This window comes from Strigops habroptila, chromosome 2 (genome assembly GCF_004027225.2).
Source record: "Strigops habroptila isolate Jane chromosome 2, bStrHab1.2.pri, whole genome shotgun sequence".
NCBI lineage: Eukaryota > Metazoa > Chordata > Aves > Psittaciformes > Psittacidae > Strigops > Strigops habroptila.
In genome coordinates, this window is record NC_044278.2 from 31,945,896 (window position 1) to 31,972,346 (window position 26,451).

The 26,451-nt window shown below is 38.4% G+C and overlaps 1 protein-coding gene across 3 annotated transcripts in view; it reads right to left on the reverse strand.

Annotated features, from left to right (window-relative positions):
- Positions 1–26,451, reverse strand: part of DSCAM (DS cell adhesion molecule) — a 476,005-nt gene that overhangs the window by 45,354 nt on the left and 404,200 nt on the right. For 2 of the 3 annotated variants that reach the window (XM_030477062.1, XM_030477064.1), the window contains exons 21-27: positions 19,112–19,265; positions 12,590–12,707; positions 11,605–11,768; positions 8,860–8,958; positions 8,108–8,296; positions 5,528–5,818; positions 610–786 (exon numbers count right to left, since the gene is read on the reverse strand). In XM_030477062.1, coding sequence (XP_030332922.1) covers positions 610–786; positions 5,528–5,818; positions 8,108–8,296; positions 8,860–8,958; positions 11,605–11,768; positions 12,590–12,707; positions 19,112–19,265 — 1,192 coding nt within the window. Of the gene's footprint in view, positions 1–609; positions 787–5,527; positions 5,819–8,107; positions 8,297–8,859; positions 8,959–11,604; positions 11,773–12,589; positions 12,708–19,111; positions 19,266–26,451 lie in introns of those variants that run through there. The other variant, XM_030477065.1, reaches the window with a different exon arrangement.

Sequence of the window (26,451 nt, forward strand, 5' to 3'; positions counted from 1 at the left end):
AGATCAGCAACAATGAAAGGCCAGTGAACAAGAAAGTGTCATAATAGTTCTAATGCATCATAGGGAAAAAGATACGGTAACAAATCTGAGATATCTGGTTGTGTTTTCTAGCCTACACTAACAAGTGGCTATATTCATTTTACAACTCAGTAATCATGGTTTGCATCTGCTGGAAAACTGAAATCCCCTCATCTTCAAAACATCTGATTTTATCCTTTATTTCAATATTTTATCCTTTATTTCAATATTATTTTCAATAATATTGAAAAAAAATATTATTTTAGGTTATCAAGACCATTCACAAGAGAAACAAACAACAAAAAAAGCAAAACAATCAAACACCAACATGACAACTATTTTCCTTTCCCTCATGCAAAATAGTAACATTGGATACATGAGCCATTTTTTAGAAAACTTACTACCAAATGAAAAAGAAGGAATTTCTGTAGAAAACAGAAAAGCTTTGTTGCCTCATGCTGGTTACATATCGCAGGAAAATGATACCAACTGGGGACTGAACAGTTTGGTCACGTGCAGCCCCACTTGCACTTTCATGTTCAGGGACTATGCATATGTAGAAATAAGTAAGTGCCACACCTCTCATCTTACCTCGTAGCCTCTTCAGTCTCTGCTCTCTCCTCCTCCTCCGCACGATAAGCAGCATCACAAAAAGCAGCAAGACCCCAACCAAGATACAGGAAATGGTCACCAGCATCTTTAGCCCTTCATTCGTTGCCAGCCCCTCTTCACTTTGCACAACTGACTTAATGAGTGGAGGGATTGTACCTGGAAACAATGTCATGATATTAGATGCCTATTAATGAAGACAAAAGATTGAGTTCTCAGGGAATATGGCATTTCATGCACTTCAGCTGCATGCATAACATTAGGAAGGATTCATAATGTTCAGGGTAGATACTATGTTTGCATGTGTATTGGCAGTGCACACATAACCAGCCACAGTGGTAACAAGGTACTGACTGCAGAGACTCTTAGATTATTGGAAATCGAGAAGTGCATTCATTGATGAAAGAAAACCATGCCCAGTATACAGTTAAATACTATGATTAATCTTAAATCATATTAAATCATTACAAAGCTGTAAGAGATTGCAGAATTACTACATATGCATATTTCTCTTTACTATAGGAAAATAACACTGCTGCAACATATCCATACTTTCTGCTGGGCTTTTCTATGTAAGTACAGTATTTGACAAAGTTCATTTTGTGCTGCATACATGAGATGAATCCTTTGCACAGAAACATTCTTATATCACCTCTTAGGGGTGCAGCAGCGATATTGATCTGAAATTCAGATAGCCAGTCTGATGCTAATCTGCCAAAGAGTATCTGACATTACACTCATCAGTAAACCAGGAGAGTAATACTGGATAGAAACAATCAAATTTTGACTGAAATGAAGGAAATGAATCTAAAAACTACTGGCATTGGCAGGCAGCTCACTTTTTCATTTTGGGACATATTTGCATTTTGAATATACCAGTCTTTCTGGTGACATATAACACTAGAACTTTTCAATTCTTTTCTCTTTACTTCTAAAGGACGGGAGAAGAATGCAGCACTTTCTTTGGAAGGCTGTTTAGTCATGGCAGACTTCTCACTCATTTCCTGATTACTATTAAACTGCTGAATGCAACCACAAATGAAGCTATAAAATTCAGACTTGTTGGAAAAGGGATAGAAACACGCAAGTATTGTGAACTGTGATGACTTTTGTTGGAAGCTATTCAATTTTAACCAGCTACTGAAACACAAAAGTAGCTACTTACTTCCTAAAAAGATAGGAGGGTGAGATGAAAAACCAGGCACATCCTTTTTTACATTTTAATTGCTGCATTGAGTGATATAGTTATATCTCATTATGTACCATACAGTATCAGAAAGAAAAAGTGATATGATGCAGTACAATGTGAGTGCCATAATCACAGTGCAAAAGTAGAATTCTAAGCCATATTTTTTCAGAAGAGCTATTCGAGTTGCACATGAAGAGAAAAATAGTCCCCGAAAGGGATGAAGATAAACAGAAAAGCTACAACCATTCAAACCTATATCAGGTACTTCAGAAAATTTATTTTCTTACAATTGCATTTTGAATATTTTTCTACTGTTGCATTGCAGTTCTTCCCCATAATTTTCCTTATTTTTCTAATTTTACATTTCTTGGAATAAACATACAGCAGATTTTTCATCTTGTCTTAACTGACATGTAGTTTTTGCACTACTTTAAAGGCGAAGAAAATGATTAGATGAAGGAACGACAAAAATGGAAAGAACTTCAAGCTCCTGACAGTAATACTAATAGCTGTCTCTAAATCCTCCTAAACTCTAGTGAATAAAAAAAGGTCAAAGTTTGCTCCTAATTAAAGTCCCACAGATCATTGGCTGAGGATTGTTGGGTTCAAGATTTCCTAAAATTATGTCTTGCTCTCCTTAATACTTTAATGAAAATCAAATTAAGAGTGGCATTAATTTCAGTTAAACCTTAAGCGTTTAGGTGATTATAATTTTCCATACTTCTTCCAAGTAAAGTGTAAGCCATTTAATGCTATATACAGGCAGTAAAAGCTTGATTTAAAAAAACATACCACAAATTTATATATCTTTCACATTACCCATTTTTGGGTATCTGGTGATTTTATTAGAAATTTTGAAAAACTAAACCACCTATCCATTGAATAAACACCATTTCAACATTTGTTGTTATTCTAGGTGTTGGCTAGGAGTGCAATAGTCAAAGCTTTTCTCAGGACAAAGTCCCAGACACATTGGAAGGTTTGGTTGATTTTATTTTTTTCCCCATGTTAATTCACCATCCCCCTTTGTTAGCTTGCTTTACTGATGTTTCATAGAAGTTGCACTTTTAACGTCTCAGCTCCCATTTTCCCCTATATTGCAGCCCTTCCAGCATCTCGCATTGTACCTTGTGACTTTAGGACTACCAAGTGTTTCCTATCAAGTGTTAAGACTGTTTAAGAACAGTCTTAACTGTTCTTCATGGTTGGAAGTCCTTTGGTGGACTAGAATCAATTAGTATAGCTTAGAGCAGCTAGCAAGCTAATCTGATTTAATGTCAGGGCTACTGAGTAGCTGATCTCTGAGTCAGGAAGCTCCTTTGCAGTGCTACAAGCTACAGCTGCACATTGCTAAAAATATCTTCTTAAGTATTGAGTGCAAATGTTCTGAAAAACAAAGGGCAGGAAGGTCATAAAGTCTGTAAGCTGAAAGTGGTTAGCTGAAATATCTATGAACAGAGAGCAAAAAGTCTCATGTAGATCTGTCATTAACCTTCTGACCTAATTCACTGTGAAGAGATTTAAAGGTAAAGGATACTTAGGCATGGTATTTCTCCAGAGCTCTATCACAGATAACAATCAGCTACTGCAGTCCAAGCAAAATGACTGAAACTCCAGTTTCACTTTCAGAGTGAAATCCACATAACTCAAGGATTTCTACAAAGTTTACAAAGGCTTTATCTTAAGGCTGCTAAAGCTCCTAAGTTTAGGAACAAGCATTTGGTATCCTAGAAATTTCATACTTTAGATTTTTATCTAATCTTCAAAGTACTATCCTTGTATCTGTTTTGTCCTAAGGGCAGTTGAGATCCCTAGAAGCTGGAAGGGACTAATCTCACATCATAAGACGAATCAATGGTAGAGGTAGGGTTAGCACTCAAAAGTGGAGCTGGCCGAGAAGTTTCCACTGGAATGTTTTTTGTAAATGAAAGTCACTCTCTATGAAAGCAAAAATCTCTGCATGAAGTATTGACAGAAAATGTTGATTTCTAATCAGACACTATTTTCCAGCTTTGAAATGTCTTAAGCCAACACAGCTAACCAAGGAAAAAATGAATGGGGAGCTGGGGCTCCTTAGGGACAACTTTTGCATTAGAAGCACTGCAATAGTTATTCTATGAAATCCATTATGTAGGAATAGAATATCTTAATTTTAATAATGATGATGATAATAAATCATCATCATCATTTTACTTCTGCATCACATGTAACAAATTCAGAAAATTTGAAACTTGAAATTTGCTGTTCCATCCACATATTCCTCTTTCAACCTTGTGGTCAGTATCTGATATCATGCTGCCTCTCTAAGGCACAGTATAGTCCTGGCAAAGCATGCTTGACAAACAAAACCACCAATGTCATAAAGGAGAGATTTTCTCACTGACCAGAAGCAGTGGCCCAGGAAAACATAAGGGGATATGCTATTCACGAAAGAGTGAGCCGTGAAGGCATGTGTCATTATTATCTGCAAGAACCGACAAGTACCTAGTGCAAAGACTGTGATAGCATTAGAGGATGTGTAAGATGCTGAGGTTTAAACCCTGCTTGATTCATATCCCACACTTCTGACTGGAACGGTCCCCGTTGCTTGCTCTTCCCTGAGCCATACATGGATATTGTCCTGGAGAGTGCTGGTTTGTGTGGGACAAAACTGTGGCAGGCAGATGTCTTACCAACACAGAGTTATGAATGATTAGCAATTTGGTGCTGTCAGTGGACAATTATCGATTCTTGTTTGAGCTTGCTCACTAGTCCAGTGTTTTAATTTAACAGTACTGATGTTGCCAACTGGTTGTATAATACAGCACAATATCCCTGGTAACAAAACAGCGTTTTACACTGGATGCCTCCAGAAAAGCTCTGGCAATTCACACTAGAGCAATTCAAGAGATTGCCATCTGGAGCCATCTGTACTGTTTTTTTGCCAGCCAGTTCCCCCTATAGAGCCAGCGGAAGCACACATGTGCCACCATCACTTTCAATAAACATGCCAGGGTAAGAACTGGACTGACTGACAAATCGGCATATTTGTTCTTGCCCTCTTGTCCTGGCTTTTGCAGGGTGGGCAGTAACCCCTGGCACAAGGGCAGGATACAACAGTTCCTTCATCCCCTGTGCCCTGCTGCTGGGCATGACAGACCCATCTGTCACAGCCATTAGTTTCACTCTCCCCTGTCTGTAAATAGGGATAGTAGCATTGCTGTTGCTTTGCCCTTGGAGGATGTTTTCTGGAGGCTTTCCTGGAAGACAAGCTGGTTAGCTGCTCCACTGTGTCACAAGGACATTGCACGGAATAGCAATGAGGCCAGTCACCCTTGTGAATGGCTCCAGGAACCAACTGTACAGGAGACAAATATTAAAATATTTCATGGAAGAGATGCATGAAATACTATCAAGTGCTTCTGTGACCACTGGAACTAATGACACCTGGTGTTCTATGGTTATGTGTCTCCTGGTTGATTGGTGCTGGAGCTTTTCCTCACTGAGGACAAATGAACAATTCCTTGTTTCTGCCTGGCAGACTGTTGTTATGAAATCAGGAGGCATTTTATGCCTTTGAGGCTGTTACCCCTCTGTCAGCATGGCTAGCAGATTCAAAAAAGGGTTTATGGAGAGGGAGGAGAGAGGGGAAAGAGAGACGAGCGAAAAAATCACATAGGAAAATAGAGTAAAAAAAGTATCTCAGACATGCAAATAAAAATGCATACTTACTGCCATCATAATTGAGTGTTGCAAATTTGGCTTGTTTCTCAGCACAGCCAGCACTGTTGCACACTCTCATTTGCAGTTCATACCATGTTGCCTCCTGGAGGTCATACAGTATGTAGGACTTTGACAGGGATGTCCGCTGGGCAGTTGTCCATACTGTTGTCCCAAATGGCCGGTACTCCAGGGTGAAGGAGGTGATGGGGCAACCACCATCATTCCAACCTATCAGGTTCAGCCTCACTCTTGTGGTGTTGATACTAGCAAAGAGCTCTTGTTCCTTCGAAAACTGGGGCTCTAGAATCAATGGTATATTTCAAATGAAATGTTTAAGTATAACAAATATAAGACTCTCAAAAACATAAGACAATAATTTCTAGGACAATTGAACTTTATCTTAAACTCAATATCTATATATTCAACTTCTCCCCCAACTTCCAAGTGTTTTATTCACACTATGTGCCAGACTGACAAACCTAGATTTTCAAATCCATATGTGAAAAAAACATTCATACATCCCTGCAGACTTCAGCCAGTTTGCATGGACTTGCATGACTCAAGTTGTAAATCTAATGCAGACACTTCATATCAGTAAATGCCCCTGCTCACTGCTCCACAAAAAAGAAAGGGTTCACAGCACCATGCAGAAATACCATATAAGACAAATAGACTTGAATATTTCCACTGGCGCTCTAGTCTTCTTTTGAAGTGGAAATGAACACATTCTTTTTTTGAGACTACAGAGGATTTAATCTGTGGAAAATGACAATTTTGAAGAACTTTTCAGTAAAAATAAAAATTTAAAAAATATTTATATGTTGAAATTTCACATGATATATTTGAAAATAATACATACTTTAAATTTTATATTTCTGAGTTAAGATGTTTCCATTCAGAACGAGGTTAACTTTTCTATTTACTTGTCCTGCTTTGGGATCAAATGTTAATTTCTGCTTATACATACCTTAAAGTTTCTTTGACAGTTCTACATAGTACTGGAGTAATGACAGTAAAAATGGCACCTTAGAACTGAAATAATGACAGTAGGTGGACAAAACAGGTCATTCAACAAATGTTATTTAAATACTGTTTTAGTATACTTAAAAGTATTATTATTCACTGCTTAGCAGAAACAGCATTTTACTAGTGGAAGTTAGACCTAATGTGATGAAAATTATCTATAATGTGTTATTTTATTCTATATAATGAAGCATAACTTATCAATTGGGGGTCTTTTTGTCGTTCTTGTGCTTTGGTGAGATGTACCTAAATGTACTTTCTTCTCTAAATTCTACAGGAATCTAAACGAAGCTGGTGATTCCTGCCATGTGTTATGAACTATTTTAATTGGGTCTGTTAATAGCTTTGGATAGAGATGCTTCTGGAGCTCTCACATGAATGAGAATGATCTCAGCATTCTAAATCACACATTACCTTGTTCAGTCTGTAAATGTAACAAAGGTAGTTGCCAGGCATATATATCAAGTCCCAGGGAAATTCAAAAGGTTGGAAGATCTGCCTTCCCATGAACCATTTAGATGTTATTTGAAGCATGTGTAAACTTTACATTTCATGCAGTGAAAGCAACACTCAACTTCTACTTTTCTAAAGCAACCTAACTTTCTTTAAGGTTAGCAGACCCTTCTCCCTAACCAGTGGTAATCTCAGCAGCTGATCTGCAGTCTCCTCTGAACCTCAGCAAGTCATACCATTTACATCTACTGCATACCAGGTCTCTCCTATGCCACTGGGTGTCATCACTTGCTGTGATGCCTGGAGGATCTGCAACAGCACAGGTGTGATAAAGAGCTTAGAGAAGGGCAGACATACCTATCAAAGTCAACTATTTTTATTATAAAACTGCTCCCAAATGAGAGTATTTCATACAACTGGTGAAGAAAGGCAAGATGAAATGCGCTTTGGAGCATTATGCAAATGTCCCTGTTGACTTAGGGGCAAGACTCTAAAGTGCCTCTTTGCCAAATTTGCTCATAATTCTGACACATATTTGCAATGTGGAACTATCATCAGCAACCAGAACCAAGGGACCCATTGCTGAGTTAGTTAAGAATTCTACAAATCTTGGCTGTTTTGCCTTGCAGAGCTTTTCTTTTGTTTTTCGACATTTATCCTGTTCAAGGGGTGATACTTACATTGGCTCCTGTAATACCACCTTGGAGCAAAAAAGTCATTGGCTCCATTTCCTTCACACAAAAATATACTCTCCAACTTCCTTCAACATTCAGACAAATACATCCCTGAATTTTTCACAAAAAAAGAAACAACTTCCTCATGGCAATAGCAGTAGTTGGAATTGCTATAGCCTATGATATTGCAGACACCCCCTTCCCAAATATCTACCAACCCATCTTAGAAATAAAATGTTAAAGAAATAAAGATAGAAAATCAGCCAGTGTGTGCTTCAAGTCCCACAGGGACATCCTCTTCTGTCACAGCATGCACACAACTGGAAATGTTTCCAAAGCCAATAATATTAAAACATCCAAGCCTGTCTTGTCATCAAACCAAGATTTACAACAGAATGCAATAGCTTTAGGTGAGAAAAGGAGATAGAAATCAACATACCTTTTCCAAGTGTTTTGGCCTCAATGATCTCACTGATGCGTCCTGGTCCCACTCCATTCTGAGCAGTTAAAGTAAACTTGTACCAAGTGCCACATTTCAGCGTTTCTAAACGGTAGGACCTCTCACTAGGGCTAATGGGAAAACTACCCCACTGCTCACTGTTATCTTCTGAGTACTGCAAAATATAACCTGAAGGAAAACCACAGATGGCACTGGTAAGCCAAACACAAAACAAATTCTACAGGTGATATGACAAGTCATTTTAAAGACCTAATAAAACTAGAAAAATCACGTGCACAGGGAGACATACAGCTCTTCCCTGAATAACAGACACCAGGCAATACATTTTGCTTACCGTTACAGCTTAAATACCATTTTTATGATCGCTTCAAAGGGAAAAGAAAGGGATAGACATTTCTAAATACCCTTCAATCAGCAACAAAACCCAGATGATGAACCTGGACCCTCAAAAATGAATGGTTAGAGATTACACGTCTGGAAAATCAGAGTGAGTAACTGTCATAACAGCTGAGGATATACTGGAAGAAAGTGATTAAATCTGTGATTAAACTACCACAAAGAGAAACTGCAATTTTCTGAAAGCTGTTATCACGATGATAGTGCATATTAAGTGCTGACAGCAATACAGATTGCTTTGTTTTTCTTTTTTTGTAGCCATTCATAATTATACACTAATCCTATCAACATATGATAATTTAGTAAGAAGTGGCAATTAACCTGAATTATATTACCTCGGATAGAACTGCCACCATTGTCTCCAGGTATCCAGGAAAGAGTGATAGAGGAAGATGTAGTTTTAGATACAGTGAGTCTTGGCTGGTCTGGTGGAACTAGATGAGAAATAGTTAAAAATAGAAAATAGAGTCAAATGATTAGACGTTATCTTAATAACTTCTAACAGTCATTTATCAAATAACTGTTTTGAGTTGCAAAAAATGCAAATGATCTCTGTCAAAGTGTCTGTTTAGCTGACATCCTTAGTTAAGACAAGAGCAGACAAGCTTTCATTTTTTATATTTCATTTTCTACTCAATTTTGTCTTTCAGTTCTTAACCCTTGCTTTTCTCTGCATTATTTGTATCTGTCCTGTCAGACCTAAATGACATATGAGCTGCCCAGCCATTATTATTCATTATATTTCATATCTGTTTTAGGAAGAAACTGAATTTTTAGTGGAGGGAAACAGATGTCCACTTGCAAATGATGCCCTGTTTATGCATGTGTTTACAGGATATTACGGCAAAAGTAAATAATAAATAACAATAAATAGTGCATAACAGAGCTGCTGCTGGTATAACTGTGAGTGCTAACTAGGTAACATAGTTAGACCTGTGATTGGAGGCAGATCCATGCCTCTTCCCAATCACACCATGTATTCATTGAGGCTATTGGTATAAAGAAGACACAACTCTATCAGCAAAGGATGAATAAACCTGGAAATGCTTCAGTTCTGATGCTCCCCATAAACATTATGGCTGTGTCTAAACGGTGGGATGCAGGATCAGTTGACAGAGCACAGGAATAAGACAGAGGTCCCATCTCTCATCCTCTGCCCACTGTCCAGTTTCCTTTGGAGGAAAATCCAGCATGAAATGGCAGAAAAATTGCTACATCCCAACAAATCACCCAGGAGAGAGAGAACTGGGACTGGGAACTGGGACAGGGAATTAGGACTGGAAATGGGACTGGGAACTAGAACAGTTTAGGCTCAGCCTACGTAACCCCAAATTGCACCAGTGTCTATGTCTGGGTTTCCAGAGCTCAGTGCTCACGGGCAGAAAGTAGAAAAATAGCCAGTTTTCTTTTCACCTTGACAAATCTCTAACAATAGATGATGACAGGGCAGTCACACCTGGTCCAGTCACTGCCACTGCAAGTGTGGGAAGGGGGTGCTGGTGTTAGTGATTGCCGCTAGCAGGAGATGCCGTTTCCCTGGCATAGGTACTCCTCAACAGACACCATCCCATAAGCAAGGCAGGACAGAAGTAAAAAATGTTCTGCTGTGTCCAGTAGTCTGCTGTTAGAGGACATAGCCTGCTTTGCCTATGTTTAAGGGGTAGCTCTGCCTGCAGAGTGAAACTCCAGGAAAAGCTCCTCACTGTAGTTCAAGTCATCAGCAAAATGAGTGCTGATATGAAGAGGAGGCTGCTGGTTTAGAGCTATGGACTAGTTCAAAAGGAAGTTAACTTTACTGCCCTCAGAGGGTTAAACAGTGCTGAAGAACTGGCTCTCCCTGTGGTTGATTCCACAGAGAGACTGCACCCACTACATTGAAAAATTTATTGTAAAACCTTTTATCACAGCTGCACCCTACCTACTAAAGATGGTGGTCCCATGTATAATATGCTAGCCTCTCTCTGTCCCTCAGGGGAATAATATTGAGTTGCTTTTAGTTACTGCAGTTCAATACAGCAAGGATATGCAATTACAAAAGTGCTTTGTGAAATATAAGGTTTCCATGTGATAGTGTTTTTAATCCCTACTTCCTGTTGTGGCCATGCTTCAAACATTGAAGAGCAGCCTTAGGCTTTGTTGGATTGTACGTATGTTAATATACATTATGGCATCTGTTTCAAGGCTTAGTGGAAGGGTTTAGCCAGAGAGAGTTTGACTGCAGTTAAAACAATCTCTCTCTGCTCTTGTATGTTTGTACTAGAAATTTAGATTGTATATTCAGGGACACAAGTGTGACTGACCACAGCATGGCCCATATTCCTAACTCAGGTATTTTCTTCCCTCTGGTAGAACAATTTGCAGTCAGTTGAAGCACTCTTAAGATCTACTTCAGTAAAAGTGAGCAAGGAAATCTCCTGCATAGTGAATTCTTGGTATGCGAATACCTGTGTTCTGCTTCACATTACTGTTATTGTGTATTACTATATTGTCATTGCTTTTATACATATCAATACCATAATGGATACATTATACACATTTCAACATGCATATAAAAAGTAGATGGTAATATGTGCTGATGTTTCATTTTAAATGTTTCCTCATTTTCACCATCAGTAAAATTCTGCCCTTGCATAATGAAGTTTTTGTCCAAGGTCTCAGTAGAGAGGCAAATTTCCGTTGATAGCTTTTCAAAAGCTAAAATAAAGGACTTCATCTTTTTATGAATTTTTTAATATTTAAATGATACATGTAATATTTGTAAAGAGAAGGCAGAAGCCATTATTTTCTGTGTAAAGAACTAGAAGATAACTGATTGCAAACACTCAGTTGTCAATCCTACAAGAGCTTACATAGAGACTTAACTGCAAGTGTGTGAATTGTTCCACCAAAGACAAAACATTTGCTGTATCATAAAATGTTGCTGTCTGCATCAGAATGACCGGTATAATATTTTATTTCTTAATTTGGAAGAATAAAATTAGTATTTCACATGCATCTGCAAACAGACATACTAATGCATTACCAGCACATAGCAGTTAATAGCCACAATAACAATTATGAGATAAATCCAATAGTCTTACCTTGTACCTGCAAATTCAAAATTATTTCATCAGATCCCCAGTTGTTACTGGCCACACAGCTGTAGTATCCGGAGTCTTCTGCTTTCACAGTACGGATGACAAAGCTGCCATTGCTAAAGATGCTTCTTCGCCCATCAATCATCACTAGACTGGGTGTCCCGTTACTACCTCACAGGAAACAAAGTGCATACATTAAAGAAGTTACAATCAAAATTACTCAGAATTGGATTTCTTTTTTTTTTTTTTTTTTTTTTTTTTAGGCAACTAAGGAGGGGAAGAAAGAAAAAGGGGTGGGGGAGTGTCCTCTTTAATAAAGACAGCAAAAGAATATTTTCTGATGGGAAACACCTGTCATTTGCTTAAAGAACACAGATGTCCTTGCCCCAGTTTGAGTGAAGATGGAAATTCACTCCTTCCTTAAGTATCTGCTATTTCATAAAAATGCCAAAATAAGAGTAAAAGTAGTTCCTGGCTACAAGGTCTATCCTTATAAAATAACATCTATTTGGATTAATGTACAAGATGGTTTCATAGCACTGCAGTATCACTGCTTACGCAGTGCTTGGATGAAAATTATTGTCCATGTGTGTTTCCAAATTACTCTGTCAAACTGTGAAACTAAAGAACAAAAGAGAATAATGAAAACCAAGACGTGCAAGACATGTACAGTGCTCTCCACAGCATGATTCAATGCATCAGACTAAAACTATTTGGTGTGCCTGAAGTTAAACCAGAAAATACTCCTAGGTTCTATTGAATGTTTACTTCTATCCTTTCTTTCTAACTTTTCTTTCCTTTTGATACATTCTAATCACCACAATCAGTTTCAGTTCAAGGAATTTCTGAACTCCTTATCTACTGTCACTGTGTGCAGTTCCCACAGTCCTTCTCCTTCCTGACAGCCATCCAAGGTCACCCACATTGCAACCCTCAGTATTTTAAGCAAATGGGCTTTATTTGACCTATACGTTTAGTTGCTGGTTACCTATCCTTCATCCATTTGACTGTTGGAGCTGGGTCTCCCACGGCTTTGCAAGGGAGGACAATGTCCTTCATCCAGGGAGTTGTCACTGTGCCACTGAATGTCAAAATCCTGGCAGGAGCTGAGCAAGAGAGAGCAAGAAAGAAAGGAGGTGTTCATTCATACAGCCCTTGAAAGGAAAACACAGATATCCAGAACTAAATGTGGAAAATGAATCTATTTCAAGCTGTGCTTTCAGGAAACTTATTCCTTTTAACCCATAATATCAGCTACTTATTCAAACACAAATATTATAGTTTTAGCATCTGGAAGTAACCAAAAGAGAGATGAGGCAGGGGACTGGAAGAGTCATTGTGGAGTAAAAGAGTAAAACTAGCTATTCATCATCTTTACTGATTTTTTTACATATTTCATAGTAGAAATTAAACACAAAAATTATGTTCAAGGGATGTTTCTCTCCAAAATTCTAGCAGAAAGTGTCCACAGTAGACAAACATCTTACAAAAGCTAAATTACTGAATCATCACTTTTACAACAACTATGGTATTAAGCAAAATAATCCTTCGTGTTTGTACATGTGTCATGGTTTAACTGAAACCAGGATAACATCTTAGTACATTGCAAAGTATATTTGAAGTTCACAAATATAAACAAAATCTTAAGCCAGTTTCAGTTGTGTCAGCTCTCACCTAAATACATCCACACAAATATCACTCCTGTAGTTTCAGTTTGTAATATGCAGGAACACTAGAAGACTAGAGTTGTGTTAGAGCTGCATTGTACGTTATTACTTAGGAATTACCCTTAATAGAAATAGACTTCTTATTGGCCTCTAAATACATATTTCAAAGGCACATACAGAATACAGATACAAAAAATACTGTATTTTTAATCCTGATCTACTTCAGTCATGCACACTGAGCATAATTTATACTTAATAATCCGTTTTGCACCAATTAGAAAAACATGAAAATGAGAGCCAGCATCAAATATCACTGGAACAGCTCATGTCAGGAAAAAAAAAATCATGCATAAAAGAACAGATCCTGAAGAGTTAAGGGAAATTACTTAAGTAGGCTGCAGTGGGACATGAAGTATTCATAAAAAGAAAAGATTTCAAAGATTATATGATCAGTTTGGACTGTGTTGCTTATGTTCCCTTCAAGCAGTTTTGACGACTAAGCTTCTTGTGAGATTTTTCTCTGGTCAAAATTTTAACAGAACCCACAAGAAGTAGCTGTTTTAAGATTTAGTGCAACAGACAAAATCAGGGTTAGGTAATAGGACAACAATTACTTTCCTAACAGCCAAGCATTGAAATGTTCCATCCTGGCTAAACAGCCGCTGAGGACCCCTGGCTCCCCCATTCTGGCAGCTCTGATGGTTAGCCTTGTCAGGAGGGTGCTGTGGCATGTGCTGCCCTGAGGAGGCGGTACACCAGAATGATGCAAAGACACTGCTCAGCCAGTAAGTTTCATGATATAGCCTTGTTTTCTGCTGTTTCACTCTTAAGGCCATATCTTCTAGGAAAGATTTACATAGGCCTCTACTGCCACAAGCCATGGGATAATTAACCAAGCTAATTGAAACAGAAAAATGCTCAGTCTATCCAGAGATATGGTGTGAAATGCTGACTCCAGTGAAGTTAGTGTTAGAAGGCTCATTGGTTCTCAGTGGTGCCAGGTTTTTGCTGCAGGAGATGTCTAATGATACTCATGCCATCTTTAAACAGCAGCAGGAGATGGTGCCAGCTGTGACTACAAAGCACATCTGAAGCATCTGGACTGCTCCTAGTAACTGCAGTGAATTCTGAGTAATGGTGGTTAGAAACTCGATCCTATTCCGTGCAAAATTCCGTCTGTAACATGAGACCTGAAAACTCATTTAAAATTAACTATCATCTCTTTCTCTCTAGCTTTCCCATGTCTCCAGTGTTTCTCAAAGAATCCAGCTATTTCCAATTGCCAACAGTTACTTTAGGACAAAGTATAAGCATTGCAGGAATCCTGCTGAAGCCTTCAGTATAACAGCACCATTGTTAGCAAACTTTCTGTGATATCCATTTAGATGTTATAGCTATTTCAACATGAATTCTTCCATAAATTGTAGGTTAGATATCAGATCTCAAAGCACATTTATATTGTAGCTCCTGGTTTTCAATATCCTATGTGTCCCACTTTACTGTGGTGAGTGGAAGTAACACAAACCTCACAGAGGCTTTAGCCAGTGGTAAGATGACAGACTGTAACTCAGAAGTGCTGATTACAAAAGCATAAAGCACTATTTCTGTGAAAGTACTCACAGCTTTCTATGAATTATCTATTCCTTTCATGTACTGAGTGCTTTTAAAAGAGATGACAAAACAGCATGAAAATTCTTAACTCCAATTTTCTTTATAGCTTCACTTCTAATAATGTTCTGAGACTGCTAACAGGTACACAAACAAAAGATAAATAGAAACAGAACAAATTCTAGTGAAATTCATCTGAAAGCAATAGGCTTGAAAGGCTAACAGGCATTCATGAGGTTAAAATACCTTGAATCTCACAGACACCTCCCTTTTGAGCCAAGGGAGCTTTATGCTGCATGTGGGCAATTCAGCTGCAGGGCTTACATTTGCTATTGATGCTACATGCCTACCGACTACCCACTAGCCTGATGTTTGATGGTACTAGATTAGGACTCTGTCTGTTCCTATTTTTTTGCAAATTACCCAATCATTAATTGAAGATTAAGAGGTGCCTTCAACAAACACTGCGCTCTCATATGCTAACGAGGATTCCTGAATGTTTGTCTAAATTCTGAATCCTCTCACCTACACTTGCTGTCATAGAATAAGGGTAGAAATTCTTTGTGAGAGGCCATAACACACTTTTGGTTTGGTGTTGTTTGTTTGTTTGTGGTTTCTTGTGTTTTTGGTTTTGTTTTGTTTTTTTTCTCTAAAGGACACTATAGAATCTTAAAGGCAAAACCGTAGAGGGAAACTGAACAAGGACTGTGACAGTTCACTGCAGCTCATCTTAATACAAATTAACACAAGAGCCATCAGTGAATATCCTGGGTCAGGAGTTTCTTTCATTTATTTTCTCACAGAAGAATGTCCTGTGTATTCCAGTATGATGAAACAGACCAATAGGGTGTGTGTACTATCATGTGAGCCCCACATGTTGTTTAAAACACTAAACACACAAAACCACATAGACTATGTAGCAAATCTGTTCAACATCTGTTCTACAAGGAGAGGAAATAAATAAAATATTAAAGTCAGAGTTCTCCCCAAAGGATGAGATTGCCATGGGTCTAGATCTGTTATTTCATATTGCTGATGAATGTTCTTCTCCATCAGTTGTGGTCAGAAAATATGAAGACCAAGGTGAATGCAAGGTTTGCTGTCTTTTAGACATATTTGATAGGCTAAATCCATAACTTTCAAGTCAGAAATGAAGTGTAATTTGAGGTGTAGGGGCATAGCCTGCTTATGTGAAGAGTAAACTTTCATTGCTGTGATTATTTTGTGTTTGTTGGGTTGGGATTTTTTTTGCTTATTTTTGTCAGTTAATTACAGAGAATGACAATATGTTCTGAGAAATGGAGACACTAAAGAAAGAAACGTTAACTTGAATTAAGCTTTCAGTTAAATTGGACTATCCATTTCACATCAAGCCCCTATCTAGACATTCTCATTGTTCTCAAAGGGGTTATTAAAGGGGTTATAATTAACTTGACATAATTCAATTCAAAGTTAACTCTCATTAGCTGTCATGATGGTATCATTACTTGGACAGTTACTGTGAAATAAGTGGAGGAAAAAAAGGAAGCAAACAGCTTCACAATAATGGCCCATAGGATATACTTGCACTGGGGACTTATGGTAAAATCAGGACATAACTACTTCTAACCCTGCAATGTTACTCATGCAGTCTGGGGTTCTTGGGAGTTGAGAAAGGTTTTCAAGGTTATCTCTGCCCACCTTTCTTCATTGTGCATCCACTGCCCTTGTCACTGATCATTACTTTCTCTCAGCTCTCTAAAAGGCCCCATACAGGAAATCTTGTTCATGACACAATAATTTGGCTACATCCAAAGGTCATAAAATTGCTGTCTATCGGTATCCCTAGTGTCCATCATGACCTCCACAAATGGATTAATTATCACTTTTTCAGTCCTAAGTGCATGTAAGAGAGGCTTGTCCTGAGCACAATCTAATGCAGACTTTATACTGGGGAATCACTACTATCTCTAACATTGACTGGATGCATTCTACTGTCCTGCAAAATAAAGTCCTGTTCACATTGATTTGTCTATATTGAAGTAATCAATTATTTTTTCCTTAAAATCCCTCCTGTTTTTTCATACAAGCTATTATTAAGTTTTTTGTCACCATGGATCATACTAAATACAGAGGCTTTGGAGGAGCAGAATTAATTCTGGTTTCTGGTAAGCTTGTTCAGCTTACCGGAAGTACATGTGGGTCAATCTCTCTAATTTTGGTAAGCCGAGAGCAATCATATACTGCATTTCCTCATAACTAGAGGCTACGAATCTTGGTACCTGCAAACTCTGCATTGTTCTGCATTCATCTTGTCTGAACACTTCTCTCTTTTTCTAATGCATAAGACATGGAGAAAGAGAACTTCTAGTGCATTATGTGCAGGGGTTCCTGCACACTCCTGGGTTTGCTTGCATCCTCAATCTCTTAGTATTGAAACATGCTATCTAATCGGTTTTGCTCTTATTCAAGCATCTATTTTTAAGACTATTTTTGTTTCTTTTTTTTTCTTTTCATCACCAGAAATTTATTACACACAGGTAACAGTTGGCCTAAAAGGAGGAGCACACTGAAACCTTTGCCCTGTTTCCCTGTAGAGCTTTTTCACAATCTTCCTTCTTAGACGTCCTTTACACTCCTCATCCACCTTTTAAGATCTCAACTTTGGTCTCACTGATGTTCATAATGTAGTATGCAGTGATCCTACAAGAAATCCCACAGTGGAAATGCTCCAGATTTTTCAGATCTTTCAGACATTCTTCATGTCACTCCACTGACAATGTGTAGCTACTAAGAGAAAGGATCTTCTGAAGGACTGTACAAAAAATGCCAGAAACAATCAGAAAGTGAAGGTGGCTTTTCTCAGTTGACAGAAAAAAACATGTAAGCAATGGTATGGGGAGCAAGCATTTCCCTGCTTTTTCCAGCTTAGGTCTCTTTACCTTGCTAGACTGTCCCCACATTTACTAATAAATATTCCATTGTGATCTACAGTAGTAACATAGTAGTTACTACAGGCTTCTCACAGCAAGGTTGAAAAATATCCATCTCCTATGATAAAAACTTTAGAGAAGGGACAAAAACATGAAAGTTCCTGCCACAAGCCTGAAGAACCCTGTTTACAACTTCTATGCTCTGGGAAGCTATATCATGTGTTGAAATAGTGCCCTCCAAACACCATCAGTGCCATCCATGACAATAGCTCTGATAGTTTATCTACCATTATCAAACTGGTTATCTACCACATAGGTATGAACAGCAAGCTTTCCCATGGTAATGGTATATGCTCTTCCATGCAGAAAGTGCTCTCAAGTTGGTGGCATTTATCTAAAGTTCTGCAAAGCTTTGTTTGAAAGTATCTGTCATCATAAAACACTGGACACCATTTTACACTACTACATCATTAGCCAGAATTAGCAGGCTTGTAAAACTGCATAGTCAATCAAATGCATCTAATATTGCAACTCTAGGGACCTGTGCAATACATTGTTCATACTGGCACATGTGTGATGTTACAAATTTGAGGGGAGAAAAAAAAAATATCAGCCTGAAGACCCCATGTAGAGATTGAGTACTGATGAGACTTTGCTGTCTAAAATATTTGGTCTCTAATTCCAAGCTAAGGTGCTGTAGTGTTGTAAGCATCAAATCTCACAGTATAGGTAAGGCAGAAACAATAGGCCCAAGCAATATCTTTTAATAGAACAACTAATATAGGTGGAAAAAAAATATGTAAGGTTTGAGACACATTATCCCTTCTTCACATTTAAAATAGAAGCAGCAAACTTCAAAGCTAATGCAAGTTGAGAACAATTGTTCAGAGTTTAGATATGTTAATCAGACAATTTTATACAGAAGCTGGTACTTGTGGAGTACACAAGAGAGATTAGTAAGGAGAGGAATAATAAAGAAGTTATCTTGTATGACAAGAAAAAAAAAAGAAGGGGAGAGGGATCAGCTGAAAACCCTCTGTACCCTACAAAAGAAGATAAAAATTGCTCCAAAAAGCAATTTATTTCCTTCTAAGGTAGGTGGGATGAATTACCCCCTAGAGGAGCATGTCATTCTCTGCTGACTACAGCAAAAGCTTGGGCAATTAGCTGAGAGTTGTCACCTAACTTTTGGAGAGAACTGAAGTTACTCCTGACAAATCCCACTCCCAGTAAGCAATGAGGCATAAAGAAGCCACGTGCTGATTATAACAGTAATTAGCATTGTAAAGTTCTGGATTGCTTTAAAAAGCCCTGTCACCTTACCTTTAGCTAGAGGTTCCACAGTGATAATCTCACTGCTGTTACCTCTTCCTGCAGCAGTCACTGCTACCACCCAGACACTGTACTGGCGATTCCGGCTCAGGTTGGGGATTCTATAGGAAAATGAGTCGGGAGAGGCTTCAAACTCGCTGATTACCTGTGGTGGGAGAGACAAATGTTTCCAGACTAAAATAAACAGTATTTAGTGAAAGTCTGCTAAGCTGAGTTATACAAAGCCTGTTACTTCAGGGTACTTTGAATGAGTATCAGTTGCTCCAAAGAGGTGGCAGATGGCAACAAACAGAGCAGACACAATAACTTGTTGCAATCAATTTATATTTAGTGAATTTGGGCCTATATCTTGTTTACAAATTTTTTTTTTAGATCAGGACTTCTATGTATCTGTTAAATTTGCAGGGTTGGATAAACAATTTAAGTGAACATATTTGACTGGCTTTTATCATCAATAGTTCTGTGAAACCAATTCTTTTACACAGAACTTTCCCAACAGAGGATTCAGTCCTGCATCTACTGTGAAATCTGGAGTTTACTACTCATGATATATCTTTGGTCACCTAGAACCATCATGCTGGTGTTCCTTGCCCCTAGGTTGGGTGACTTATTTCTTCAGTAATGGAGTGAATCAAGAAATAAACTTGTGTTCTGTAATAAGACTGTGCAAACTTCCCCTGAGTCTGGTTTTGTTTAATGACAAAATTACTTCCATTCAATGATTCCCAGCAGAAGGTCACCTCAGCTATTTAGCTGCATTAGCAGGGAAGGACAAGTGCTGGAAGAAATGCCAGTTCAGTCTATTCTTGCACTGTCATTCAAGTGCCTTGGCCATGGGCTGCAGTGAAGCTGACCGGGTGCTGCTATGCAGTACTTGCCTATCGGTGAGATGTTTTGCAGTCTGCTTGAAGTGACTTGTGCGAGGAAAGGTGCAGAGGAATATATAGATTCCTCCAGGGGACGTGGGCTTTGTGCACCTCAGCACATCCTCCACAGGAAGCCTGTCTCCTTGGTGGAGGAGAAGGGAAACCTCGTCAGCCCCAATCGGTATTAAAATGCTCAATATAGCCAGTTTTATTTCTGACATGGGCTTTGTGATTCTTGTACTTAAAAATAGAGGGGTAATGAACCATTAGAATGAATAATACCCTCTTCCCTGTGTAATACTGTGTATGGTAATGGCTAACTAACACTAGGCTAAAAATACTTAGAACATTAGTGACGTAGAAAAGAAGATATTACTAGGAATCAGCATTAAAAGTAATGCATCAATGTAATCTAAACTTGATTCAGACTGACAGAAATTGTCTAAGGAATCTCTTTGATATACAAATATCTGCTGGTGGTAAAGGCTAATTTCATCTGATTAGCATTTCAAAAGGCAGGTTGACCTGAAAGCATTGGAATATGTAGTCCTTCAAAGTGAATTCCAGATAAATAAGGGATGTTTCTGAGATATCATTAAACATTTCTCCAATATGAACTGGTAGCCAGTTTCAGCTACTGACTGGGTCACTGCATTTCTCTATTCTTGAGCTGGCATCTCCTACAACAGGGGAAAAGGGGAGTTCATCTCTTCTCATTATTTAAATCTAGAGTGAAGACAGCTGTATTTAAGCCAGTTGCCTTGACTCCCATCAGACCACGCAAAGTAACTTCTAAGGCAAGGTTCTTCTGGCCTTTTTGAGACACATATGTTGCAGTGGGATGAATCATGGCCTCGACATACCTGTGTTTCCCCACCAACTATAGAAGTGTCCATATAACTAGTCCAGGTAGAGTTGACTGTGTTGAAGGCATCTGAAGTTAACGTTCTTGTTAACTAAAGTAATTACCTCCCTGGCTTTTATACAAATGTGTGCTTCTATTTGCTTCTACAGCAATACATTCTGTTTCCTCCGTGGAGACTAACTCTTCTGGGGAAACTGATTCCTTCCATCTAACAGCTTTCTAGGCTCAACACAAGCCCACATAGGGACCTTGCCGCAGTTTCTAGCCAACCTCCTTGCTCCTGTCAAAATGCCAAGTCAGTTTGTCTCATTTAGCAAGTGGTTGCTTGGGTTTCCACCTCTGATATGAAGAGGTCAGTGCAGGCAGACACTTCTATTATTATGTGAAATATTACAGCAGGTTTTGAGAGCCATCTGTCTTGACATTTACACAGGAATATTGGACAAATGCCCATAGCTTGACAGGCTGGATCTTTGTGAGGTCATACATAAAAATTAATGTATTGATCATGGTGCAGGAGGCTGAATTTTAATATTCATGAGGCAGTATTTCCTAGGGTTAATTTGAAAGTCAAACAGTCTAGGCTGTCTCTGGCACTTAGGCTCCACTCATTAATGCATCTATCTAGCACAAGCTACTTCTAAACCACCTATTAACATGGGACATGGATACAGCATTTAGGAAAAGCTAAACATTACAGATTTCTTCATTGCTAAACTTTCATTCCAGCAAGCATCAGTCATTGCTGGAATCCCCACTGTTTTTTCTATGGTGCCCATGTTTTATAAAAGGGACATATGGCTGCCTTTGGAAGCCACTCCTAATAATGGAGATCTCCTGCTTGAAATGCCTTGCTGCTCTGCTCCCCTCTGCTATGGCAGACTGGGACAGTTGGGCAGACATACACCCTGTATACAATTGCTAAATACAGCTCAGAGAAATCTGGTTTGAGATTTTATGTTTGAGATAAGGTAAGCAGCTAAGCAGAAAAGGAAAACCTCAACCTTGAAGCTACAGTGCTACCACTGAGTGCTCCTGCTCTGATGACCAAAGTTAAAGACAAAACTGGAAAAAAAACCCAACCCTCCAAATTCCTCTGTTTGCAATGTGGTCAGCTAGAAGAGCAGGAAATATTGTCTCAAACCAGAAGAGCTCTCTCTCCCTGGAACCCCAAAGATGGAATAATCACAAAATCAGCTTCTCTAATGCGTTTTAAAATGCCTTGTCTTCAGTTCCTTTCTTTCACCCACAAAGAACCAGCACCATTCACACATTTGCAGCTGTAGCTATTACCAATATAAATTCAATTATTCATGGAATTAATTTGTTAATTGATTCTGGTAAACGTATCTTCAATATTAATAAATTAAAACTTCATTTTCTTAAAACAAACTGCTATAGCAAAAGATTTTGGTTTCTAACTGATTAACATACATCTTTTTTTCCTCAGCTAATATTACCTTTTAAACACCTGGGGATGCTCCAGTGACAAAGAATTGATTTTACTTTTAACTTTTGCCTGTCATTTCAATTAGGCTAACATGTCAGAGACTTTCATTACACAAGAATAAAAAAGGGAGCTTTGTCAGCAAAGAGAAGATTAAACAATTGAAATAAGAAATATTATAAGGGAATGTCACCTTGTCACATGTTGGTCTTTGCGTGTGCCGGTACGAAACATATACTGCTGTTCTCTACCAAAAGCAGTAATATGCTTGCTCAAGGGATTCTTTTTCTTCTATCTGGGTTTTTTTTTTTTGTTTGGTTTGGTTTGGGTTTTTTTATTCAGCTTACAGATAATGGGTTAATTTTTTCTTCTGTCTTTAGCTCACTCTCTAAGAAGCACAGACAGGGCCAAGTCTCTAAAAAGCCAGCAAGGGCAGTGAAGAATAAAACAAAATCAAAGTCCTTTATGAGGGTGCAGTCAATCTACTTCCCAAACAGCAGACAGCAAGAGATGCTGAAGAACAGCCACTTCAGGGAGCATCATTTTCCCCTGATGCAGCTTCAGCTCTACTGGTATACATTGCTTTGTACGCTTTGAAGCAGTATGCCATCTCCTGGTGCTTCTAATTCCTTTACAAAGCAATCAGATAGGTAATGTAAATAAACTCTGAACCCTCTGGCTGCTTTTTTCCTTTGTTTGTTGTGTTTTTCAACGTAGCCTAGGAAAACTTTGAAAGGGCACTTTAGAAGAAAAATGTGTTTGTAACAGTTTTCCAAGTAATCAGGGAGTTTTACAAGCAGGGAAGTAAGAGAACAGGTAGCATTTACTGTGGACTAGAAGATTATTCAGTCAAAAGCAAGCCTGCACCTTGCCTACAACTGCGTCTACAAACTTCTAACATAAGATAGGTGCACCGAAGATCTTTGTCTGCAAGTTGCAGGAAACTTGGGAAAGCCACATGGAGACTTTAAGTACAAGAGTGAAAAGCAAGAAACATCCCAGATTTGCAGCATGTGTTGTGAAGTAAGAGCGTTTACAACTTGTCTACCTGTATATTGGATGCCTCATCTTAAAAATTAAAAATACATACATACATATATATATACACTACCTAGAGCGGCATGTGTGTTTTCACTATGAATTTGAGTATAGAATATAGCCACAGCATCATAACAGGGCTGGAAGGACCCTGAGAGCTCACTCAAGTATACTTTTCTTCTTTAAACCAGGTTCAACTATATCTGCACAATTGTCCAACATGATTTTGAAGACTTACGGTGAATGGAGATTTTGCTACTCCCTAGGCTGCAAGACCTACTCCATTGTTTTACTAATCTTACTATTAGAAGTCTTGAAACCTAGCTTGAGTTTTCTGCTGTAATTTAAACCTATAGATTATTTCCTACTCTATTAGGAACATGGAGAATAGATTGTTACCTTCATCTTTACACCAATCTTTAATCTGTGTGAAGTTTTATCATTCCTTTCCTTACCAGTACCCTTATCTTTTTACAACTTAATAACCCTAATGCTTTCAACACTGTCTAGAAATCACATCTCATCTAACAGTTTCTTTAATAATATCTGCTGTTATCCTTCAGACTCTCTAACGGTGGTCCATAGCCTTCCCAAATACAATTTCCAAACGTGTATTCAACAGCCCCAGCGTATAGCATTTGGCTTTTCACAACAGGATGATAAAGGTAGCTAATTTGCATCTTGGGATGCCCAATAACCTCAAAATCCTCTTCTGAAGAGTCTACCCAATTGCTCTCTACCCAGTACTTTTGTAGTTGGTTATTCATAGTACCCATTTTTCTGCACTTATCCAAGTTAAATTTTATCTAACTTTTTCCAAAACAATTTCCCAGTTCATCAAGATCTGTCTGAATTCTAGTTCTGTCTCCAGTGTACTTGCAATCCCTCCCAGCCTTATATCTCCTGCAAATTTAATAGGCACTCTTGCTATTTCATTATCCAGGTCACTAATGGAACCACTGAACAGAAGTGGACTCAGGAGACATACTTATGCTGCTCTCTTCTGCCCACAACATCGAACCACTGGTTTCATAGCCTTCCACAGAACAGCAATCATCAAGTTTATATTTAGCCTGAGCTACCTAAGTGAAACCATGTTTGCCTAGCAAGGTTTCTCTCAATAAACATTCATCCTCTGGGCTTATCTCCACTGCTAAATGGGAGAGAGCCAGGGAGTGTGTACAGCACTGCACATCGATGATCCACACCACTTTTTAACTTGATCTCTAGCTCAGTTTTGTACTACTCTAGATAGCTGTCTTCAAAACAAATCTGCTTTAGATGAGCTAGTGCTAAGCAGTGTAGACAGACATCAGTAAACAACACATACTCTTGGGGGCACGTGCTGCTCTTTGGCCTTTGTTTAATTAGCAGTACAGATGAGGTCCTAGTTCTACAAGATCAAAACACAAAGGCCACCATCTTGTTGCACACTATCAGAGAGTTGTCTACTCTGCTCTACTTCAGGCCTTTGTTGCTCCTGGAAATGATGTTTCAGAGTGTCTTGGACTGACAAGTTATCCAGTAATAAGCACTACAAGAAGATGTTTTTACCTGGAAGCAAATTGGGTTAATATGAAATCAATATATTACTGCATTTATAGAGAATGAAAGTCAGGTTCTGCATTTCTGAACAGAGCAGACAGACCACTGATGTGCCCTCTCAGTGAACTCCCTAAAGATGTGAAACTCTGGGTGAGGTCATGGACTACTACTTTTCTCCAGGACTGCTGGCTTTTGCCTCACTTCCTTTTACAGATGGACAAACTGTCAGAGCTGCAAATAACCACCAATCCTGTGCCACAGTTTTCAGTAAGTCTTTGCTCATAATGGCTTCTGTTCAAGTCTTGCTATTTGGCTTATGTTTTGAAACATGACATGTTGTTTTTCACTCAGCATTGTTGAAGATAACTATTGTAAACAGAAGCTGTGCACAAAACACAATGCAGTTTCCATGGGGGTTTTTTTATTTTTTTGTTTCTTTCTTGTTTCTTTTTTCTTTTCTTAAACGCAGAACTGAAATGTTAGAAAATGCAAGATGGAAATGTTGGGAACAACAGAGGCACTTGCCTGCCTTCCCACCTGCAGGAAAATCTTGCAAACCTATTTCCAGGAATTATGCCTGGAAGACAGCCCATTGCCTGGAATTCCAGGTAGCCCAAATAGTCAAGGATTGTGTTGCTTGGGAGCTGGCATACCACCTGCTTGCCCCTGTGCAGCAACTCACAGAAAATCCCTTGGCCTTCTGGGGCTCATGATCAGGGAAACAGCATGTGGTGTTACAGGCTGGTGACCACACCACAGAAAGGTCAGGAGACCACCTTCTGTGCTGCCAGAAGTTCTACTGCCTCCTTTGGTGATCCCAAGAAGTAACCAGATTTGTTCAGAGCATTTCAGTCAACTCAAATTGTATGACACCACCTGGTCCTGAGTGCTTTGTCCCCTATATGATACAGAAGGGAACGGGATGAATTCAGACTTGCTGAAATACACTGAAACTGACATAAAGGACTTATTGTTAGACTATATTGATATACCTGTATAGGAGCCTAGATAGTGAGACAAAAGCAGATTTTATGAAAAAATCAATATCAAATTTGTTTTAGTAGGGCTTTGCAAGGAAACCTTTTGAAAATCATATAAAACAGCATGTAATCAGAATTAATTTATACTCTGTCACATCCTTCCTGAGATCTGCTCTGTGACAAAAATAATATAGGCAAAAAATGTAAAGTTGATAAAGCAATTAGAAGAATGAATGTACTGTGTTTGGGAGCTGGTAACAAAGTTGTGAAATAACTATGAAAAAGTGTAAACAGTACATGTGTTATATTAAGAAAAGACATATTTTAAATATCATTTAAAATAAGTTTTAAAATAACCCCCAAATTATGTACTAGTTCTATGCTACATAAAGAACAAAATCTAATAAACATAAATATCTTCATGCTGGAAAAAGTACTGTATAGACATAGTGATAAATACTGCTTGTAGTACACAAATCAATGAACATATATTTTAAATTAAACCTTACAGATTCTGACTCTAAAAAAAGCTTCCATTCAACAGTAACTTAACAAACTTCTGTCAGCTGCCTCTTCCCTCTTTAAAAGAG